This window comes from Dermacentor albipictus, chromosome 4 (genome assembly GCF_038994185.2).
Source record: "Dermacentor albipictus isolate Rhodes 1998 colony chromosome 4, USDA_Dalb.pri_finalv2, whole genome shotgun sequence".
Lineage (NCBI taxonomy): Eukaryota > Metazoa > Arthropoda > Arachnida > Ixodida > Ixodidae > Dermacentor > Dermacentor albipictus.
In genome coordinates, this window is record NC_091824.1 from 82,233,415 (window position 1) to 82,256,484 (window position 23,070).

At 46.1% G+C, this 23,070-nt stretch overlaps 1 protein-coding gene across 2 annotated transcripts in view; it reads left to right on the forward strand.

Annotated features, from left to right (window-relative positions):
* Positions 1–23,070, forward strand: part of LOC135913357 (glycine receptor subunit alphaZ1-like) — a 191,165-nt gene that overhangs the window by 140,349 nt on the left and 27,746 nt on the right. For both annotated transcript variants that reach the window (XM_065445956.1, XM_065445957.1), the window contains exons 3-4: positions 16,534–16,745; positions 21,798–21,865. In XM_065445956.1, the coding sequence (XP_065302028.1) occupies positions 16,534–16,745; positions 21,798–21,865 (280 nt within the window). The remainder of the gene's footprint in view (positions 1–16,533; positions 16,746–21,797; positions 21,866–23,070) is intronic.

Below are 23,070 nucleotides of genomic sequence, written 5' to 3' on the forward strand. Positions count from 1 at the left end.
AGAAACTTATTGGAATGCAGGAATTCCGTTACAGAACGTAATGCTGTCTGTTTCTTTCGCTACACGACATTAAGTCATTTTCACAAAGAGCGTCGTACTCAGAACAAATGAACAGTGAATTGGGTAATCGTATTGCCTCACCTCGCTTCAGCCACAAAGCTCTTAAATGACAAAGTGTCCATGTATTAATGAGCGCATGTTCATATTGAGAGTCCCTAAACCTAGCGAGATACCTTGCAATAGGCCTTGCGTTTTCATGGTATCGCTGCTTTGAAGACTGTCCACGCTATGGCTGTGCGGTCGTGTCATGCTTTGTGTCGTACAAGTGGCACAACGAACCCAGTTGGCCAGCGATTCGGTGGTGCTCAAGGGAACTAACACGATAACGTCGTCTGAGTTTCTGACCCGGCAGGGCGCTCAACAAAGTAGACTTAATTTCTGGGCTGATAGCCCTAGCAAGTGACTAAACGCGCCTTGACGTGCTTATTCACAATAACAACTGGATGCATTGGCCTTCCTAACAACGCAGTAGTGGCAGTTACAGCAGTGCAAAGACTGATTTTGCTTCTTTGCGTTTCTTTTTGCATTGTTGCACCCGAAGGTGCCACGCGAGGTTGCCGAGCACACAACAAGCAGACTGCACGGATAAGGGTGGATGCACCCCTGCAGGAGTTGTGGTTCTCCAAAAGCTTGAGGTTTCTGCAGCTTTCGCATTGTTGAATAATAATAATAATAATAATAATAATAATAATAATAATAATAATAATAATAATAATAATAATAATAATAATAATAATAATAATAATAATAATAATAATAATAATAATACCAACACCACCATCGGATGATGAGCCACGCCATAGTGGAGGACGCTCCGGGTTAATTTGGACAACTTGAGGTTATTCAACATGCACCCAATGCACGATATACGGGTGTCTTTTGCATTTCGCGCCCATCGAAATGCGGTGTCCGCAGTCGGGACTTGATTCCGCGACCTCGTTCTTAGCCGCGTAACGCCGGTGACACTGAGCAGGCACGGCGGGTTTCGCAGCGCTGAAGGGAACTACCTGAGATAAGTGTAGACCTACTTCGGGGACGCCCAATTCCGGTTCTGCTTTCCTGGCCTGTACTTAGATTTCTTGGATTTATCTCCAGTGCACGCTGATGTTCTGTTTCTTCGAGCTACGATAGTTGATGCCTACTTCCGACGGCACCCGTTGTCTTCCGTTAGTCTCACTCGTTCTTTCTTTTCCTTTTTTATTTCTCTTCTTTTGCCGCGTCGTACGCGCACTCATCCCTTCACACATCTGAGCTCGAGAAGCTGCGCTATGCCGCCACCGGCGCGAGATCGAAAAGCTGCGCCGCCGTACGGTCACGTTTCCCGCCACCCAGATAGCTGGCTCCCTTCACGACGTGCGTGACTCGTTCCTATTGCAGGTACGAATCAGGTCGGGCTGCTAATGGGGAGGCTCCTCGGGCGTCGTGCAGTGCGCAGTAGCTTTCGTAACAGGCTCCATCTGGTGGGAAGGCAATAAAAAAAAACATCGCGGCACGGTGCTGTTTTACGAGCAGCGCACGTAAACGCGAAGCAAGAGATGACGTGGCCGTCGTGGTCTCCATGGGCTCTGCTCCCTGTCTTCTACGCAGACCTCGGCCAGGCGTTTCCGGTCGAGTGTTCCTATTCGGCTGTCGCGAATGGCAATGATAGTAGGAGAATAAAGGGTGACGTCTTTGGCGCTTCCGCCTCAACAGGTATACAAGCTCTGAGAGACGCTGCTGCAGCGTCATAAACCACGAAGACACGCTGTTATACGGATTCTCTTGTTAGGCTGTCTCGGTCGTATACCTTGCGAATACGGGTATTGTCTGGTGAAGCCGTGAAAGCCAGTAGCGAGTGCTGCGATATCCGTGATATGCCTTGGGACACAAAAGAAATTGAAATGGCAGTACTAGCACAGCATTATACCACGGTGTAAGGACGTCGCTATCATCATCTCTTCATTAAATAAAAAGAAAAGCTGGGAATTCGTGCATATACGCACAAATGCTACAGCATTTTTGTGCCAACATGTGAAACTGTTTACCGCGAATAAACACGTTTACTGAACTAGATGTACAAGGGTCTAAAAAAAAAAGATCCACAAGATTAGAAAGAAAAGAGGATTTTTTTTTTGTGTGTGCGCAGTAAAAGTGAAGTAAAAAGCATTAAAAACTTCCACATAACAGTTATACTTGCCATTTACTGCCGTGTAACATAAGGTTCTAGAATCGGCGAGAATAAAACGTCAGCGTAGATTTCCAGCCTCTTTGTTACGTGGTTTCAGTTGCGTTTTGAAACGTAGCGTAGCTTTCAAACGTAACGGAATACAGGACCTCTTCTAGATTTTGATCCAGGTCTGGCGTATGGGACTCCACGAAGCACGTGAACCGTCGACCTGGTGGCAAGGCCTTTGCACTAATCAGCCGCGTGCTCCTACAGCTTCTATAGGCTGCTGTAGATACCGTCGTCATCTGCCAATTTGTCAACGAAACTGGTCTCTGTTTGGAGATGTTCATGACAACCTTCGCAATAGACTCGCAGGTAAACATGTTCGAAAACTCATCTACGTACGAATAACTTTGAATGTGGAAGCAGCTGTAATAGATTCTAATGCGAGTGTGTCCAGTGAGGGTGACTGGGACACCGAGTGACCTTTTTCTGTTATCAAATTAGGAATATTTTGAAGAAGAGCACAAGGAGCTCATTCCATTGTCTTCGCGTTCTCTGCGTAATGCTCGCGTGTAAAATTGCGTGATCACGCCATTTTAGGGTAATTATTTTTATATCTGGAATAATAACTATCAGTTAGTTTTACTGGTGTTTCAATTTTTCCTCAGTTTTCCTAATTTCCGAAAAAAAGAAAACTAAATAAAACGGCTTTTTTTGCCACCTGCTCAGAATTTCCAGAAAATTTGCATCCCTCTACGGAATACGTGACGTTGCGCTGTGCAGCTTGTACAGACAAAGCACATTTAAGTTAAGGTTTCGTAAAAAAACTATCGTCAAATTTATAGAGTTAGATCTCTGCCCCACGTGTGCGGCATCTCGTGCGATAAAGTAAGGCGGTCCTTTAAGGCGACTTTCATTTGCCCAAAGTGCAATGTGGTTCAGCTCTGCATGTGTTTGCAAGCGCTTGCCACTATAAATTAGAGGCCGAATTCGCAAAGCTTTCCATTTGTGAGTGCTTTTCGCCAATAGCAGGCCCTCTTCGCTAATATGTCCCTAATCAGAATTTGCTGGAATTTTTTTTCTTACGAACAACTCTAGCGTAAGAGCTTTCTTGTGAATACGGGCCACGTTTCTAAAGTTGTCGCACATATTAAAGCTCTATTATTGGCTGAATATAATCAACAAATGGCATTAGGCCACGATAGAAGTATTTCGAACCATTAGGTCGCAAGACATTGTACGTCTGATTCGTGGCTCAAGTTATGACTATGTAACGGGAACGACAACGCTCTGATACAGGCCACAAATTCTTGTTCCACTACAACTCAAACTGAAGCACATATTTATTTCGTGTACTGAGTTCCGAGTCACGAAAAAGCACAGCCACTACTTCAAGGAAGAGGAGGAGGAGGAGGAGGAACGTTGCTTGTAGGCGGACCTAGTCTTGCAAAAGTTGCCGGCAATCGCTGCGCCTAAACGCCACTTATTAAGCGCGATACGGTGTGAAACACTTCGCAGTCCAGCTAACAACACCAGGCATCAAAAGCAAGCTGACTCGGAGCCCAATACGTTGCGTGCTCTCCAAACCACAACGACCCGCACTACTTACCAATCAGTTCCGAATTGTACATCACGAGGTAACATTAAAAGGAGGCGAAGCACCACTCTCCTAAATACTCAATGTCCTCGCGGCAAGACAATATCACTTGCATTTGAGTGCGGTGCCGTCTTGCGCGTGAGTCAATCTATTATTTTCTCACGTTCTTCTTCAAATTCAGGACACTTAAGTATGTAATGCTGGATGTCGCTAAGAGCTTGACAAGGCGCACACGACGGTGATGGGCCAAGTGTTGCCTTGCACCGCCAAGCAGTAGTTTGCGCTGACCCTGCAAGGGCGCGATGTAGGCGAGTGGCGTCGGTTCTGTTAAGTCTTTTAATCACACAAGGTTGATGCGACGGAGACCACAAGGGACGGAGGTGCTTTAAGATGACCTTCTCCATGACTTTCTTGCGTCCTGAGGAGCCTTCTTTGTGGGCTCGAATTGCAGCGCTTTGTGCGCCAGACTGTCAGCGGCCTCGACGCCTACTACGCGGATATCTACGGGAATGTACCCACTGGAACACGATGGTAAATCCTACTTCCTGCAATTCTTTAGCTGCATGTAATCCTCGCTGAATGCACTTGTTAAAGAGCAAGTCTCCTCTGGGAGGATGAAAAGCGGGACGCCTTATGATCCCAAATAAACAAGATAGAATGCGTACACACTGACGCCACAAACATTGGTCTGCGATTGACATATGATTGACACGAGGCTGAAGCAGGGACACAGACTAAGCCGCTCAGTCTTCGCAAAGCAGCCTCATTGAAATGCGCCCATTCAGACGACTTAGTTACCTCAGTAATACAACCGAAGAATTATTTATACATGCACGGTTCAAAAATGGTCTTCACTTAAACGGCATTCCGCACTCTCGTTCGGGTTACCGGTGTCGTGGTGAATTTTGTAGTTCTCCGTTCCGTCAGGTAGATGACTAAGGACTTCCCAAAAATCAACACTTTACCAAACAAAAAAGTTTACCGCGCATGCATCTCACTATGCTCCGAGTAAGAAAGTCTATATCATATTTTTAAAGTGGTGCTACCGCATTTTTCTCTTACTCTCTATATCTTTTGATGCCAACATCTTGGAAGGGCAAATATTGTTTTCTTTCATTATAACGGCCGTAAGACATACTTATTTTGCATAAACTGGCTACGCTGACACCATTAGGACTTATGTTCAACCGTTTAACTACTACCTAGTCTGCCTAACCGCGCTAATTCAAGGAGGCGAAGCTAAGACTGATGCATGATGAGCTGAGTGATAGTGTCATCAAGTCGGCGCAAACAGTGAAATTTGATAGTGTTTGTTGATGTCACCTAAAGTGTACTCGCACGCCGTTATCGGTCACAGCCGAGATAATTTTGACCGCCAGGCGATCCTTAGCGTGCTCCAAATGCACGGGACACGGGGCTTTTTGCATTTCGCCCCCATCGAAATGCGGCCGCCGCATTTCAATGGGGAATGTCTTATCTGGTGGAATGTCTAAATGCGGAATGTCTTATCTGGTGATCACTATAAACTTTCTATAATTATAAATTAGACAAGCTCGGTGATTTCATTATTTTTTCTAAAAGTGTATCGTCAACCGCAACTTTGTGTATGCGTTCGGCATTTAAGCTTGCGCCTGCTGATTTTTGCTATCTGAGCGCGGAGAGAGAGAGATGCAGATTTTGGAAAGGCTGGGAGGTTAACCAGACGCAAGCTTATGTCAACCTTATCGTGAAACAATTTTGGCCAATACTATACCATCATCTGGCAACTGTGCCATTGGAAGCAACAAAAAAACAGGGGCTATACAAAATCGACACAGACGAAGACAATCACCGCCATCTTGTAGTGTTTCTGTTGCTTTACCATTTGTAATAGCGTGTAGTTGCCGCAGAGTTACGGATTGACCATCCAGCTCCTAGAAGCCGCATTGGTATACGTAAAGCTCTATTCTCTACACTCTGCACTGAGCAATCGTATAAGCCTCGGCTACAAAGGCAGATGTTCAACGTGCATAAAACATTGGGAGTGTTACGTCATATGTGCAGAACGCGCATCTACTTTCTTTAGATGGACAGCACTTCCTTAACTTTCGCAACATCTCGCAGTCGCCCAGTCCCGCCTGAATAATGATCGGCACATCGCGACTGTTCGATCAATGTCACAAAGTTCCCAAAGACGGATAGCACTAAAGTACACCAGTGGGGAACATCCGTTCATGTGGCCGTTATGTCCACCGCGAAGCTGTCCGGTTGATCAGCTGTCTGGTCGATCAACGCCAGGTTCAATAAAATTCCTCGCGAATCAAGGTTGGCCGCTTGGGCGCCGGGGACCAGAGATAACAAGGTATGCAAGTAAAGAGAAGCGCAAGAGAAATGACTCGACGTGCAGCGAAATGCTTGAAGAGTTACAGGCGCTGTGTTGCGGACATTTATTTCCCGCCGCACTTCGTTGCGACGATCCCCAGGTAACAAGTACGAACTGTCCCGTTCCACGCACCGTGACATGGTTTGGCGTGCTGCACGCGGGGCTTGTCACGAAGGGAAGATCACTGCGTAGACCAAAATGTGAGCAGCGCGCTTATTGAGTTAATCGGGGTCTCCAGCCACACAGATAGACAGCAAGGTGCTCTTGCGTACGAACACATACAAACGCATACAAACACGTACAAACACGTACACCCTGCCACACTCTCACGCACAAAACCACGGTGGAAGGAAACTACCAGGAGGTCACATTTCGCAACGCTATTGAAGCCAAGCGGATCGGCATAACACGTGGTCGCCGCGTCCGAACGAGTGGTAGGTTTTAGTGCTCCTGCTCCACAGACACAGCTGCAGTGGGGCAACCGAACAAGTGTGCATCTATTACAAACTACCGGGAACCAAATATTCTCGGCCTGCGCGCTGAGTGTCGGTGGTCACGTGTTGGATGGATACTGTGAGGGAAAAAAGCGAGAGGGAATGGCGTCACGGAGAAATGGCTAATTGACAAGGCTGACGCAACACTCCCTCGTAGTTTATTTCCTTCCTCCATGCACAAAACACACAGTAGACGCGCATGGCGATACATATTATGCATGCTACTTTATGGCATGGTCTTGAAGAAGTAAATCTGGACCAACTGCTAGCAAATGTGGGCTGTCGTACATTCCTTCGTTTGGACGTATGGTTTAGACTGCAACGTCTTGTCCACAACAGCAGCATATGTTGGCATGGCTCACCTCACTGATACGTGAATTGGACCTTTCATCCTTCTTGTTCTTGTCTCTATCGTGTCATTTTTGCTTCCCGAGCATTATGAAACAACTAACTCAGCAACCTGTTTTATTGCCGCCATCGTTTTGCAGTGATGTAACATTATTATATTTATATAGCTGCTGGAGGCGACGTACTGCGCTTTACTTTGGGAGCATCGGTTACCAATAGAAAAAGAGCAAACAGAAAGACAATATTGACGAGAGGCGGGAGGTTGGGAAGGAGAGAGGAGCCAGGACGTGCAGTCGACGGCGTCTCACGTCAAAAGAGAATTGTAATGCCAGGAAAACCACCTCGCCATTGAGAAATGGCGTGGTGCTTCCCCAGGCATACCGCTTGCAGGGCGTCGCTGTGTCAGTATCTTTCTTGTTCCATTATTTTCACGGTTTCCTTCCTAAATACCATGTTGTGAATAGCCCAACCACTCTTGCAGCCTTTGGTCTGTAGAGACGCGCCCGTAGCCCGTTTTAAGGGGCAACAGGTGCAACATATTCCCGACCTGTACTTAGGCCGTGGTGTGTCCATATAGCGCTGAGCTATAGCCGCGCTCTATAATCTCAGGGTGTTACACGTGCTTAACGTGCTGGGCGAATTCACTCAGTGATAAACGCTTTGGCCATCATTATCATAGAGCTTATTGCGAAGAACATTGCACAAAGCTTTATGATCCCTAGACCTTGAAAATATTGTAGGGTGGTCAGGTGCCCTGTTGGTCATAATTAAGCTGGAGTCACCCACTAAGGCGTGCCTCATAATTACATCGGGGTTTTGGCACGCTAAACTCCAGAATTCATTCAAATTCTCATTCGCTGTGACGCCACGTCACGGTCGCGCCTTCTCGAAGCAGAGCGGGGGAAAGGGAACACCTGATGCCACAGCAGCGCGCCAGGTGTTGCGTAAGGGGAGAGGGCATTGCGGCGACGCCACGCCGCCCTCACTCTCGCTCTCGGAAGCCTGTGTTACCACGCCTTTCTGGTCCTGGCAAGCTCTCACCCGCGTTCTAACTGCGCCTCGCTAAGGCAAAAAGAAAATGCACCAAGCGTATCGACGCGCTCACTCTCCCGCGAGGAATTCGTAACTCGGCCTGCTCAGCGGCGTTCAAATGCACGTTAATGCTTTCGCATTCACAGCTCATAAGGTGTCCTCTTAGGTGTCCTCTGATTTATTTATTTATTACACCTAGGCTGCTACCCTCTAGATGCGCATGATTTTTCGCGGGAGGCACCGCGAAAAAAAAAAGAAAAATGGAAATGGCAGTTGGAAAAGGAGTGTGTGTTTGAGCTTCCAGGTAACACAATTATGTTTTCCCGTATAGTCGAATTACAGTCCGATGCTGTAATGTCTCTAGGCTGTGTGTAGGTCTTACTTTGCAAATTTTCTGAGGCATTTTACTTTGAGAAATTACTTCAATAGCGCACTTGCGGTAGGCGGATGGCCTACAAGAACGAGGAAATATGCTGTGCTAACGGTACCGCTACCTAGCGGCCGCGGCCACTCAGACAGACTTCAAAAGGCAGCTGGAAAAGGCTTTCTCCTTCAATTTTCGCCTAATGAATTTGTTTTCTCGCATATTCGAATAACAATCCGAACCTTCCGTGTCTGCAGCTTGTGTCTAAGCCGTGCTTTACACAGTTTCTGACGCAATATACTTTTAAGTATTATTTTAGTTCAATAAGGCACTGGCGCTTGACGGATGGCCTAGAAGAATGAGGATGTATGCTGCACTTCTGCACAGGTGCGCGCGAGCGTGGCGTACGGCGCTTGTGGTGGTGGTGCTTCTGTAACGCTGTCTAACGTCCACGCCAGCTTCGCTGTACATACGTTTTCACAGGGGGGAATGGAGGCGGCGTTTTTATTTATTTATTTATTTATTCTGATGTTGTAGTGAGGTGCTGTAAACGTCACAAATATTGTTTTCCCGGAAATTGCTGCACGGCCTGCAAATTCAATCGAACCCTGCTAACTACAAAGCGGCCATCGAATGAATTAGTATTCATCCATTTCTGTGGTCTCACTTAGATATGTGTAATGCCTTTTTGTTTCGCCGTTAATGTAAGAAAAAAGGTCGAACGCTTACGCAGTATCTCAAGGTATATTATGCTTAGAGGCATTTGTTCCGAAAGAAATTAATAGTTGTGGTTATTTCTAAAGTGCGGTTTTGATATATGCTGATTAAGTGCTTAGAACAATACATCAAGGCAGCTCAAAAAACTTGTGACGGTTGTGTAAGAAGCCATGATTGTCGTATTATGATCAGTTCGTTGGCTCGTATACGTCTCGTATTGTCGTATATGTCGAGCGGCTCTGCAGTTAAGTGTGTATCGCCATCTTTTAATATTTAACGTACAAGCATCTTTTACTAATCTTCAACGCTGAGCAGCTAACGCTCGCATCAGCATTAAACCCCTGCGCTTCTGGAAGCTGGATATTTCGTAAACGGTCAGGCTCAATTTATTGGCATTCCATCACAACGTGCTGACTAGTGACCGGATTATTTTAAAACGAATAGTTTGACTCTTTCATGCGTTTTCATGATCAGTAGTTGCTGGCCGTGTCGAACAAGAAGTTAAATAGATTTCATACTTTCTGCCAATCGAAGCCTAGTGAAGGATGTTGAAGTGTTAGGTAGAGTAAAGTGCAGTGATCATATGTTGGTTAAATCTAGGACCTACCTTAATTTGAACAGCGAAAGAGTAAACTTGATCAGGAAGAACCATGCCAACCAAAACGCAGTAAGGGTAAAAGCAGACCAATTTAGGCTGCTACTTGCTAGCCAATATGCAGTCTTAGAACAGGGAGACGAAGATGACATCAAGATAGTGAACGAAACCGTAACTAGGCTGGCTTCGCAGGCCGCGACTGAAGTGGGAGGTAAGGTGCCAAGGCATTCAGTAGGCAAACTATCCCAAGTAACAAAGGACCTAATAAAGAAACGTCAAAAATGAAAGTGTCCAACTCAAAAGATAAGAGAGAATTTGCGGAAGTGTCAAAACTGATCAAAAAGCAGGAAATAAGGGATATTCAAAATTACACTGTGAAAAGGACTGAGGAAGCCGTAAAAATGGACGCAGCATGAAATCGGTGAGAAGGAAACTTGGAATAGGACAAACCAAGATGTATGCACTGAAAGATAAGCATGGTAATATTATCAGCAATATTGAAGGTACAGTAAAAGCAGCGAAAGAATTCTATACTGACCTGTACAGTACCCATAGGAGCCACGATACCTCCATTCGAAGCAGTAATGAACAGGTTGCAGAGACTTTTTCTATAACTAGCGATGAGGTTAGAAGGGCCTTGCAAGGCATGAAACGGGGAAAAGCGGCAGGAGAAGATGGAATAATAGTAGATTTAATCGAATATGGAGGAAACATAATGTTTGAAAAACTTGCGGCTCTCTGTACGAAGGGTCTATTGACTTCCAGAGTTCCAGAGAACTGGAAAATTGCAAACATTATACTAATCGACAAAAAGAGAGACGATAAAGAATTGAAAAATTATAGGCCCATTGGCTTACTCCCAGTATTACATAATATATTCGCCAAGATCATTTGCAATAGAACAAGGGCACCACTGGACTTTAGTCAACCAAAGAAACAGGCTGGCTTCAGGAATGGATACTCTACCATAGATCACATCCAGGTCATTATTCAGGCAATCGAGAAATCTGCGGAGTGGAATCAGCCTCTCTATATGGCTTTCATAGATTACGAAAATGCATTTGATTCAGCAGAGATACCAGCAGTCATAGATGCAATATGTAATCAAGAAGTACAGTACGCTTACGTAAATATCTTGGAAGATATCTACAGAGATTCCACAGCTACCTTCGTTCTCCACAAGAAAAGTAGGAAGGTACCTATAAAGAAAGGGGTCAGACAAGGGGACACAGTCTCTCCAATGCTATTCACTGCGTGCTTGGAAGAAGTATTCAAGCTATTAAACTGGGAAGGCTTAGGAGTAAGGATCAATGGCGAATATCTCGGCAACCTTCGGTTCGCAGATGACATTGTCCTGTTCAGCAACACTGGAGACGAGCTACAAATGACTGAGGACCTAAACAGAGAGAGTGTAAGAGTGGGGTTGAAAATTATTATGCAGAGTACGAAGATAATGATGAATAGCCGGGAAAGCCTCTAGACACTCTGAAAGAGTACGTTTAAGTAGGTCATTTACTCACAGGGGACCCTGATCATGAGAAGGACCTTTACAGAAGAATAAAAATGGGTTGGAGCGCATACGGCAAACATTGTCAGCTTCTGACTGGAAGCTTACCATTATCATTGAAAAGGAAGGTATACAATCAGTGCATTTTACCGGTGCTGGAATATGGGGCGGATACTTGGAGACTGACAAAGAATAAAAAACAAAAACAGCGCGACGCAGGACGAGCTATTAAAGAGCACTGTTCACAGGATAGAACAGCGGCCAGAGCAGCACAGGACAAAATACAGGACAGCGCAGCGCTCTGTCCTGTGTTCTTTACTCGCTCGTACTGTGTCGTGCTGTTTCTGTTTTTTATCCTAAAAATAAACCAACCAGCCCTTTTGAACATACTACTGACAGAGAAGCTTGAGAACAAGTTAAGGACCGCGCAAAGAGAGATGGAACGAGGAATGCTAGGCATAACGTTAGGAGACAGAAAGAGAGCGGTTTGGTTCAGAGAGCAAACAGGTATATTCGATATTCTAATTGGCAGTAAAAGAAAAAAAATGTAGCTGGGCATGTCATGCAATGCGTAGGTTAGTAACCGGTGGACTATTAGGGTTACAGAATGGGTTCCAAGAAAAGGGAAGCGTAGTCGAGGACGGCAGAAGACTACTTGAGGCGATGAAATTAGGAAATTCGCGCGCGCTAGTTGGAATTGCTTGGCGCAGGACAAAGGTAATTGGATATCACAGGGAGGGACCTTCGTCCTGGGCATAAAATAGGCTGATGATGATGGACTTTTACCGCCCATGCAAAGACGCCGAAGCAAAGAGCTCGCGCTCTTGCACAATCATGTTGCGGTGCGCATTCGTTGCCGAAAGCCATCTCTTATGCTTTGTTCACATCGAAAAATTTCCGGTCGACGCCAAATTCGCCGACAGAAAATTCTGTGTCGTGAGACAGAAAGAAAAAGCCATCGTTGCGTAGATCTGTCTGAGACGAATTGTCGTCGCCGAAAGAAAAAAAGAAAGAAAGAATCGCTTCCCGCAAGCCAATCAGAACGCCGGATTACGAGAGAATGTAGGAGATAGGAGCAGATAGCTGGCCCAGCAGATCTCGGTTGTAAATATACGTTCACAGTGAAAGGACAGGTGCTCCGACAAAGCGCGCACGACGCGTCTAACAAATGCCAAGTCCTGCCGCAAGGAACATCACAGATACTAGTGTGCCAGCCCTTCTTCTACGTCCAGGAGTCGCACGAGCTATATATTAAGGCCAAACTTTTACTGCCGCACGTCAATCTGCCTCAACCCACAACTTCCGGAGGGAGCTGCGACTCTCCTATTCATGTCACACAGGGCACGCTACACATGCACTATCAGTCACGCTACGCAGGAGTGAATCCTTATCTACTACAAATGTGAACACAGCTGCCGGTAACAAAATCTGCCACGTCGCCTTAGAAGCATCGCAACGTCGGCGAAATGTCGGCAATAATGGCACTGTGCTCCATGTCTCGCCTTCTCTCGTGTGCTGAAATACTTGCATTTTTTCAATGTTGCCGAGTATTGTCCAACCAGCACAGCCGCCTCCATTATCATTATCAGCCTACGTGCGCGCATTAGCGTTTTCAGCATCTCATAAACATCGACCGCATGCACGGCCCGCGTAAAAGAAGAAGCGACAATGTCTTTTCGGATCGCGCTTTCTCGGAGCGAGCAATTCGTATCTATCAGTTTTAGAACGCATTTTCTCTATACAAGTACGCCGCGTCCCGATACTGCTCGGTAAACCAATATAGTCTTTCGCGCACAGCTCCGGCGATGTCCTTCTCGTGCCTAAAACCAGCGGCGGATGCATTTTCCCGAGCTGCGCGTACTCCCCTGAGGCGTCGGGACTGCGGCCTTCAAGTGCTTTTCGTCATCGCTCCGCACAGTAGCATCGCATCTTCGTACGCAGAGCTTCGGCGACGCAAAACACTCAATCTCACTGAGCTGCCAACACACGCTTACAGAGAGGCGCTGCAGCATGGTGGGGGCTTGCGCTGCAAATCGAATGAGCCTCTCGACAACCACGGCTGCAGCGACCTTGCTGCGGCTGATTGACACCGTACCACATTCGATACTCCAGAGGACACTCGACGTCTACGTTTATTGCGTTCTTTATTTTATTCCCTCTCAATGCGATTTGCAGGGAAGTAGGATGTTAGCTCTGCGGCAGTGTTAGTTTCTTCGTAGAGGACGGAGGCGTGGGAAGGCTAACATTTCACTTTATCGCAAATAGTTCACAGGAACAGTGTAGCCAATAATTTTTCTCGATAACGGAGGAAGGTTGGGGGGGGGGGAAGGTTGTGCCCAGTAAGCATATAACCCTCCCCCCCCCCGCCCCTTTACCGCCTCTTTTGGCTACCCCACTGCGCAGAAAGCCATGCCATCTGCTTGTGGTGTGAAACGTTATTTGACCGCTTCTTCTTAGTGTTGATTATGGTACTTGTCACCGCCCTCGCGGGATTATGCGCTTAAAATGAAACCGTTATCTCCATTAGACAACTAGCCGCTCCAATGGCCACTGTGCTTTCACGACGGTCAGAATATTGTCACGTGGTAGGCGGTGAAAAAGGCAGCAAAACTGTGATTAACGAAACTAGCGTTTTATTGGGCGAACTTGTGCCCTCAAAAGCAGGCTACACTCAAAGAACGACAGCGGCGAACACACTCGGCGATCGTCGAAAACCTGATCAGCGGGTCAAGCGCGTCGGCTTTTATACATCAGTCGTCGAATGTTCCAGAGTAATCGCTGGGACCCGCATGTCTACCGCAAAGTTCTACACGATTCGCGTCGTGCGTACAAGCAATCAGATTACACAATGTTCGGTGACAGACAGCGGATGAAACCATCCATAACATTCCAGAAACTTCCGATACAACCAGGCGCGCCCGGCGCTGTGAGATAACATTTGTTAGGCGGTGAAACATGCTCGCCCGATAAAGATAAACAAGTACACGTGTCAATATTGTTACGGTGCATTTAGAGAGGACCATACGCGCAAGAGGGGAGAGAAGAGGAAGTGGTCGAGTATCTCCTGGACCTGTCACCTTTGTACCAGCCTGCGTGATTACCGCTAACCTTTCCCTATGTAAATAGTTGTACATACCTTTGAGCATACCTCCACCGAGTGCTACGAAGAGGAAGCCCGATGCACAAATGTATATACAGCTGTTTACATGGGGAACAGGTAATGGTAATAGCGCAGGCTGGTAAAAAGGTCTCAGCTCCAGGAGACAGTCTACCACTTCCTCTTCGTATCCCTCTGGCGCGCACGGTCCCATCTAAATGCACCGTAACAATATGAATAGTAAATAAAGAAAAAAGTGAACGCAACAAGTGATAGGATTATGAGATTACTATGAAATTGGGCAACAAGAAGCGGATGTGGCGAATATCCAGTGATCTGCAGAGAACCTCCTGAACTGCCAAGAAGTATTTCTAGCGGAAAATTTACAATTTAAACTTTGGTTTCTCACTAACGAATTCAGCGGCCCGTATGGCTTGCGTGACAGGTTATGGCATTGTCTTTTCCACGTATATCTGTGAAAATATTGTGACACTTCTCACATGGCCTTCACTACTTACACCACGAGAGTCTTCTTTGTTCGCACAGCCAATGCGAAGAACCACGTGGTCTTTTGATAATCTTCCATACTTGTTTAATTAAACTTAATCAACATTATCTTTAATAATATGTTTCTCCTTCTCTGTACACGTGCTGTGACGCAAACAATGGCCTCGCTCCGAAAGATGTCTTTTTTGGGGATGAACTGGTTCCGGTTGTATGAGCTTCCACAGTCTATCAATACCAGGCAACTTCCGTAACATGATTAAAAAGAGTTCTCGATTGAGGTTTTCAGAGACACTGGCCCTGCTTACCCCGAAGAGAGGAAAATATAGTCGCTGGCACATTTGGGGAGCGGTGCTCCCCGTCTTCCCGGTGTATCGTCAAATCCAACAATGGAATCGGCCGCCGTCGGATAATTAGCCGAAGAATTTTTTAATTAAAAGTGCGTACGACATTTGCCGCAGTATCTCGGTGCACTGCATATATTTTTTTTTTTGTAAAGCGTTAACCGAGCGACGCAAGGAAACGACTTCATACGGAGATGTGTTTTTCATATGAAATTATCTGGGAAACGTCCTCGCTGGCGTAGCCCGCACCTCGTTTTACTGAAACGCTGTCACAGAAAGCGACGCACCGTCTGCGTTTCCGCGTGGATCGTCGTACTTTGAACTGCGTTGATAGCACCGAGAGGGAAAGGGCTCGAATTAGCGGTACGAATGAAATGAAGGCGTCTAAGCCTCATATAAAGAGATGAATATGTCTTCCTTTGTAACACCTCAATGTTTTAAATCTCGTTCTTTCACCTGACGTGAGCACACGACCGGTATTACGTTACGGACTGTTATTAAAAGCATTCCCTTAAGCGGAAATTAGTATCAAACACGCCTGTAGGAAGCGTGTCTTATCTACGTCATGATATAGCGGTGTTGATAATCACAATTTCTTTTTCTTAAGCAGAGCGTAATAGTATCACTAGACTCCATCTTTCGAATGAAAACAATTTCGTCACGTATGTGCTATATTTAATTCGGTTAGTTTATGTTCTGCCGTAACAAATAAAATCAAGAGAACTAATAAAAACTGCAAACAGCTTTCTGGTGAAAATACAAGCAGGGGCAACGCTGTCAGCGTATCCATGCGTGACAGCTTAATGGCTGGTTGAGTAGTGGAGGCCCACACGCCTTGAACGACGCCGGCGGCCGTTCAAAGAACATCCAAAGCCCAAAGAACAAAGAACATCGAATCAGGAAGAATGTGGCAATCTTGAGAAGAAGGGGCACGCGTTTGGGAAAAGTACAGCAGGGGAATACGGGCAAATGGGCGTCATTTGAGTCGATTCCCGACTCCTATTAGCAATTTAGGAAAGAAAACGGCCACCAAGTTATTGTTGTCAAAGAGGTTGAAGTTTGAAAGGTTAAAGTTTTGAAACACGGTAGCCCTGCTCATTAACTTGATGGGGAACTTGGTCTGTTCACTAGTTTGGCGAACAAACTTGGTTAGTGAACATGGCTTCCATGTGGACGCCTAAATATGTCAGCCTCTTCGACAGCCCCACTTTGGTCGGTGTTCTGCTTTTGTGTTTCTTATAAGAATTTACTTCCCGACAAGGCGGGATGTCTTCCAGTTGTCGAGTTCACGTTTAGTGACGACGCGAGTGATGGTTGGGATTCTGATAACAAACGACGCTTCACTCGCGTTTCGTTCGTGCAGCGGCAACAGCGGAGGCACAGGCAGCAGCAGCAGCGAGGTGTACCTGAGCAGCGTGGAGCGCGAGAGTGACTCACCCGCGACGAGCTACTCGCCCGCGACGTCGGCCGAGACGCCAGGAGGAGACGACCCGGTGGTGCCCACCCCGCGGCTCGCCTTCCTCGACAAGATGCTCGAGCAGTACGACAAGCGCGCGTGGCCCACCTACGGAATGGGTGAGAACGAGACCGGTGCCTCCCTCGGTGCGGGGAGGTTGACGCTCTTCTCGGCTGCCGCTCGTACTTGTTGAGATTCACGGGGGGCGTCGGGAAAAGGGTTCGGACACACGCATGTGCAGGTACAACCACACAGTATGGTGCGTGTGTGTGTGCGCGCGCATGCTGAGTGCAGCGGGAGTTGCGCTGAAAGCAACTGGCGGTTGATCATTATGGCTATATACATAAAGCATGCCAGTGCTCTGATGCACTGCAGAAGGGCAGCGGATTGAGCGAGTTGGTGTTGCATGGTAACAATAAAATTCAAACAGCGCTAAACGACAGGACCAGAATGAGGAGGAGACAAACACGGCGCTGAACTTACAACTGATTCAGTTGTAAGTTCAGTGCCGTGTTTGCCTCCTCCTCATTTTAGTCCTGTCGTTTAGCGCTGTTTGAATTTTATTGTTACTCTGATGAAATTCGCGAGTACTATATTTTAAGCTGTCTCTAGCTAAAATTCGCATTTGGTTACTGCTTATATTTAAGGAGCAAAAAAATAAACTTCCAATTTAGGGTGCGTTTTTATTCGTTTATCTTCTTTTTCTTCAGCTGACACGCAGATATGAAATAGAACATTCTGCAACCGCTCGAGACTTATTAGCGGTACACAAAGCCCTCCGGTTATGGGCTTCGTAGCGCGCGGAGGTGGTCCCTATGAGATTTCCGCGACGCAGTATATACGAGATCTTATCGCGTTTTTTTTCGACTCGGCAAAGCATTCTGTACACGTGACGCAACATACGAATTCAGTGTAAGCTGCATGTTTTTGTAGATGTATGTTCTTGCATAATTATGGGCCGCAGTGCAGCGTCTGTTTTCTGTTTGATACCTACCGAGGAATACGCCTGCGCCTCCATGTATATGAAGGCTTTAAGGTTGTACGATGACGTGTAAAAGAAAGTTAAAATCGAAGCTTTGATCAAACCCAAACAAGCAAGCTGTAAGGCAGGATTGAAAACGAAGGTATGACGGAAGAGATACGTAAATCATAGTGCATAGAAGGAGATATGCAAAAGCACTTCTTCAAGTATAGCATTGGAGACAGCTGGAGGGGTAGAGGAAGACGATGACTACGTTTCGGCTGGTTCCCAGGATATATATGTTGCTTATAATGCCAGAACAATTACAACAACTAGATATTTAACACGCCTCTCTCATAACGTCCAACAGAATCATAAGGTCGATGTTAAAGACTATATTATGTATGGCCTAAAACTTCCATGCTTCGAAGTGCGTTTCGTGTAGATGCCGTCCTGGGCAATTGAAAATTACGGAGTATTCTTAAATTGAAGCACAATAAATGTTCTTGACAGAATCTTGGGAGTTACGCTGAAGCAAGCATGCAGTTTTGCAAGCACTCACGACGCAATATGCTCGGCCACGTTCTTGACTTGAACGAAGACTGCTGCTGAAATAGGATGCATGTAACTAATACATGCACAATATACGCATTTCATTCTTCCAATTCAATTATGAAGAGAAAGAATCACAGACAGAAAGTTACAACTCAGTAATTTTAGATTGTTTAAGTCTTGCGAATCCATGCTGAACACATAGAGAGGAACTGGACGTCCCCATGACAAGGCCGCAATAATACAATGAGGCATTAGCCGCGCAAATTCGCGTTCGTAACTTAATGTGAAATGTGCGAGACCTATGCTGCGCTCATTGCTCTGGAACATAATCATCGACGCAGTCTCTTGAGAAATGCGTATTACATGCGACATCAGGTCTAAATCACAAAGGCTGTGTTAGCAGAGGCTCATTAAGCATATAGGTGGGTTTGTTCGTGGACGCGTAAATGTGTCCGCGTGGGAGATCACAGTTCTATGCCCAGTAATATATTCAAGGTTGTTTTTTATAAACTTACGAGCTACCGCTTCAGCCTGTGCCTTTTTTATTTCAGAAACCACATTATTATAAGAATTCTTTTCTTTGTACTTTCTTCCTTTTTTTTTGGGGGGGGGTGAGGAGAATTGTACAAATCAACATCTAAAATTTTCTTTTCTTAGCTTTCTATACCTGTGGTGCCAAACCTAACAAAAACTAAAGAACTATTTATGTTCCGGTGACGTTGAAACCCATCTGCGGTGATGCGCAGCATTTGCCCGTCACCGCCCGTATGTAATACATTACCGTAATCACGTAACAAACTTTCACTAAACTGCATACAAAAAGGCTGCAGCCACAGCTTCGTGATCAGAAGACGGAGACGGGAAAAAGATAATTCATTGTTCTTAGTTGTCGACTCTATTCTGAGACGTTGAAAAATTTCCGGTGAAGTTCTGGACACACGCGCGGAAGTTGTGGGAGATTCCATGTTATCGATTGGCAAGTTCATCGAAACAAAATTAAAAAAAATATTCAGAGTGCCGTCGGCTTTGCCTGTTCAAACAACAGCTCACGTTCACCGCAGCTTTATGCGTTCGCACTTATGTAGTATTCAATGCTTGCAAGCCTTTTACGGCAGAGTTACGGCAAGATTGGCGGGGTGGAACTGGAGTGGGAATGCCACTTGCGGTCTTTCGTCCTGGACACAGATAGAACACATGAAGAAGCTTGTAGTGTAGAAAGCTTGACGAAAGAAATATTGATATCTCTTAGTTTGTTATTTCTAGCTCATTTTCCTCTCTTTTTTTTAATTAGTGGTAAGCTATGTTCCCATGGGTATGACGATAACGAGTTATCATAGCATTCAACACGTAACATTTGATATTGAATAAGCCACTTCCAGGCATAAACTTTGTTGGGACCCTTTTGTACCACCGCCTACGGTTCACGTGCGACTAGGGCCATTCGCCCGCACGATCACTGTGGACACGCCATTCCAGCTTTATTTTGGTACGTGTATATTCACCACGACCGCTGGCGCCGGCGTGACGTGGAGCCTGCTGCATGCGCGCGCGGGTCACGTTACGCCGTGAGTCGGGCGTATAAGCAGTGCCCGAGGAGCGGGCCCCTATCGCCCTCTCCTCGACATCTCTCTACTTCAGCATCCGAGGTACGCAGGTGCTTCCGCCACGTAGAATCACCTTCGGTGCTCTTGGCTGTCGGACGTGCGGACCCACTTGGTCTCGCGCACTTCTCAGCAAGGCGGGCCCCTTTGTGTGGCGAACCCGTAGCTCGGAAGAGCCTGTGTCGCTGAGCGGACTTCCCGGGAGCTTTCACCCGTAGTCTGCGACTGCCACCCTGGCGAAGTAAACCCTGTATTGTACGCACTTTTTATACATAACAAGTAATAAACCCCCTTTCGTTCGTACCACGGCTGTGGTCTCCACGTCTTGCATGTGAGTCAGCGAACCCGACCCGGTGTCCCTTTGTGTGCGTCGCGGAGTAGGGCCGAGTCACGTGACTCCCTTAGCAAGCCCGTACAGCGCACGTTAGCCCGAACACCCACAACTCCGGGTGCGCGCATTACACTACACACAGGCAATAGTGCAAGTGGAGACAAAGCAATAGAATGCTTAAACTGCGCGCACGTGCGAAATGTGAAAATTGCGATTGATTGATTGATTGATTGATTGATTGATTGATTGATTGATTGATTGATTGATTGATTGATTGATTGATTGATTGATTTACTGACTGATTGACTGATAATTGAAACTAGCGGCCTCACTATCGCAATGTAGCACCAAGGTTGCTGCCAGCCACTGTAGCGCGTACGAAAAATTTACGTACGGGATCACGCTTACCACAGTAGGGGCCGCAGGCTTGACATGCATCCAGCTAGCACGAAAAGAAACGTAGAGCGCGAACAATCCTTTGAGTCTCTCTGATCTAATATATATTTATTAACATTCATACGTTTATTTAAAAAATTCAGAAGATGAAAGTAGTATTTGCTTAATGAAGGAAAAGAAAGAGGGAATGCAGCGTTGAAGGGCTAACGTGTAGCCCCTCAGAACCATAACTAATCGCACAGGCTGGGGACGAAAATACTCTCCTGCTGCTTTCCTGCGAATATCTTTCGGTTACAGCTGCCTCCTACTGATTGTTATAGAAAGGAACTGCGATTCATAGCTGGTAAACATAACCAAACCGAAAACAAACGCGAATCGCAGTAAGTGTGCAGTAGGGAAAAAACAAGCGAAAAAGAAATCGCTTCCAAACACATTTGGTGTAATATTCAGGAAAAAAAATATAAATATACAATCCGCCAAGAGTGCTAGATTCCACAAACAAAACAGTGACTTCGTACTGGGTTATTACTAGTTGTGCGAAACGAAAATAGACATGAAAAGCTCTGTAATTGCTTCCGGGGTATGTTCCATCGACTAATCGAGCAGAGCTCGAAGCGCGAGAGAAAATGTCCCTTCGTGCTTTGCTCTTTCGTCGTAGGGATTGGAGGGAAGCCGCACGAAATGTGTGCAGGTTGTACGGACGGGGGCGAGAGTCATTCGTCGTCGTTTCTGACATAGAACCGTGCGTCATTCTGTAACGGAGGCTGGCGTATGCCGCCAGCAGCTTGCGGGCGAAGCAATTATCTCGCGCGCTGCTGAAACTGAGACCACCGAAATTGCGCTCGAAGTTTCACAGTTTCCCATCAATCGACGCGTATATATGTGGCTGGCCCCCTGTGTTCATTCGTGTGCCTTTTCATTCCTGCAACATGTGGGAACGGGAAGATTACTAAGGTGCGTGTCGCCAAAAAGAAGAAAGTGAAAAAACAAACAAACTATTAAATGATACATTGATCGTTTGCCATTAGTTAAAAGAACCGCTGCTGCATCGGGTTCTCCCGCGGAAGTCGCTTCAGCTTTCCAGAACTGTGCCCTTCGACCAGACCGGAGAAAAACGACATGTACATTTTTTTCTTGCTTCCCTCTTTGATGATTGCTTAAACTACGAAGCGTACCTGTGTTCTTTACCGTCGATAATGTTTTTGCGGCTTATTGTGATCCGAATGCAAACAACTTTGTGCCTTATTTCTTGCGTTTTACCTAACTCTCACTCTTGACAGTGTGTCAGTGTGATACCAACGCGCGTTATGTTTCTTTCTTTCCTTAGGGCATCCAACGTACGTCAAAGTGAACATATACGTGAACAGCATAGGCCCTGTCAACGCAAACAATATGGTAAGCAATGTTCGCTTGTGCAACCTACTTGTGGAGCCATATTGCACGACAATGATTCCAACCCGAGGAGAGCGTTCTTATCGCTTGTCATTTAATAGCTGTAGCATAAACATCGACGCCACGGAACAAAAGAGAAGCCACAGGTATACAAAAGTGGTAAAGTACACGAGTACATGTATAAATAGTACTATTTATTTCATGCAGTTGTTCACTCGGACTATCTAAGCATCCGCGGTTCTCAGATAGTCCAGACAACACCCCTGCGCGTGGTCCCATGCGAGTACTACTCCGATCGCACTACTTCGCGTTAATACCTTCAACATTAGGCACAGAGCTCGCCATGCTCATGCGGAGAGCACAGGCTTGCAGACTAGCGTCCCCCGTCCGCCATTAGTACATTTGTGGACTCTTAGGCCTTCCCGCTAAGTATATATAATCACTATAAGGCCATCCAAGAATGCAAAGCAGCAGCTTGCTCTACTAAAAGAATAAAATGACTGGCAATGCAGTAAGCAAGAACAAAGGCTAAAATCCCTATTTCGACATCATCTCAGTACTATGATACATGATACAGCGCTAAAGAAGAGGAAAACGTCAACACAAAATGCGCGTCCGTTACTTGTGCTCCGGTTTTCATCTCTTGTCATTATCGAAGTGAGCCGACATCGCTAGTTGCAGCTTCGAAGTACTTAGGGATAACTGACGATGGTACGCTAAACTGGCAACAGCAAGTCCAAGCGAATGCTAGTAAAGAAAAACCTGCAACGGTATTGTTGCGTGGGTTAAGTAATAAAAGGACATCTATACGTAGGACTACGTTGCTGATGATTTATAAACATTACGTCTGCCCCATTCTCAAATTCGGCTGTTTTCGCTTTTCAGGATGTGCAGCAGCATCTTTGTCTTGGGCTGCCAAGTTTTTTGGCCAACTAAGTGCTTTATCTGGAGGCTGGAATTATTCCGCTTGAGTCCAGATTTAAGGAACCTACTGTCCTGACTTTTCTGAAGCTTTACAACGCATCCCTCTACAGTTTGCCGTCCGTTTTCATCAATTCTCCTGATTAATTTTGCAGAACACGTTGGTGCCGTTATCGACAGCCACAAGTTGTTTTTGTTCAGACGCTGTTTTCAAAACTTCAAGTTCGTTTACCGTGCCTGATTTCTCCAAAAACAAGTTCGTTGAAGGTGAAACTGTTTTTGGGGGA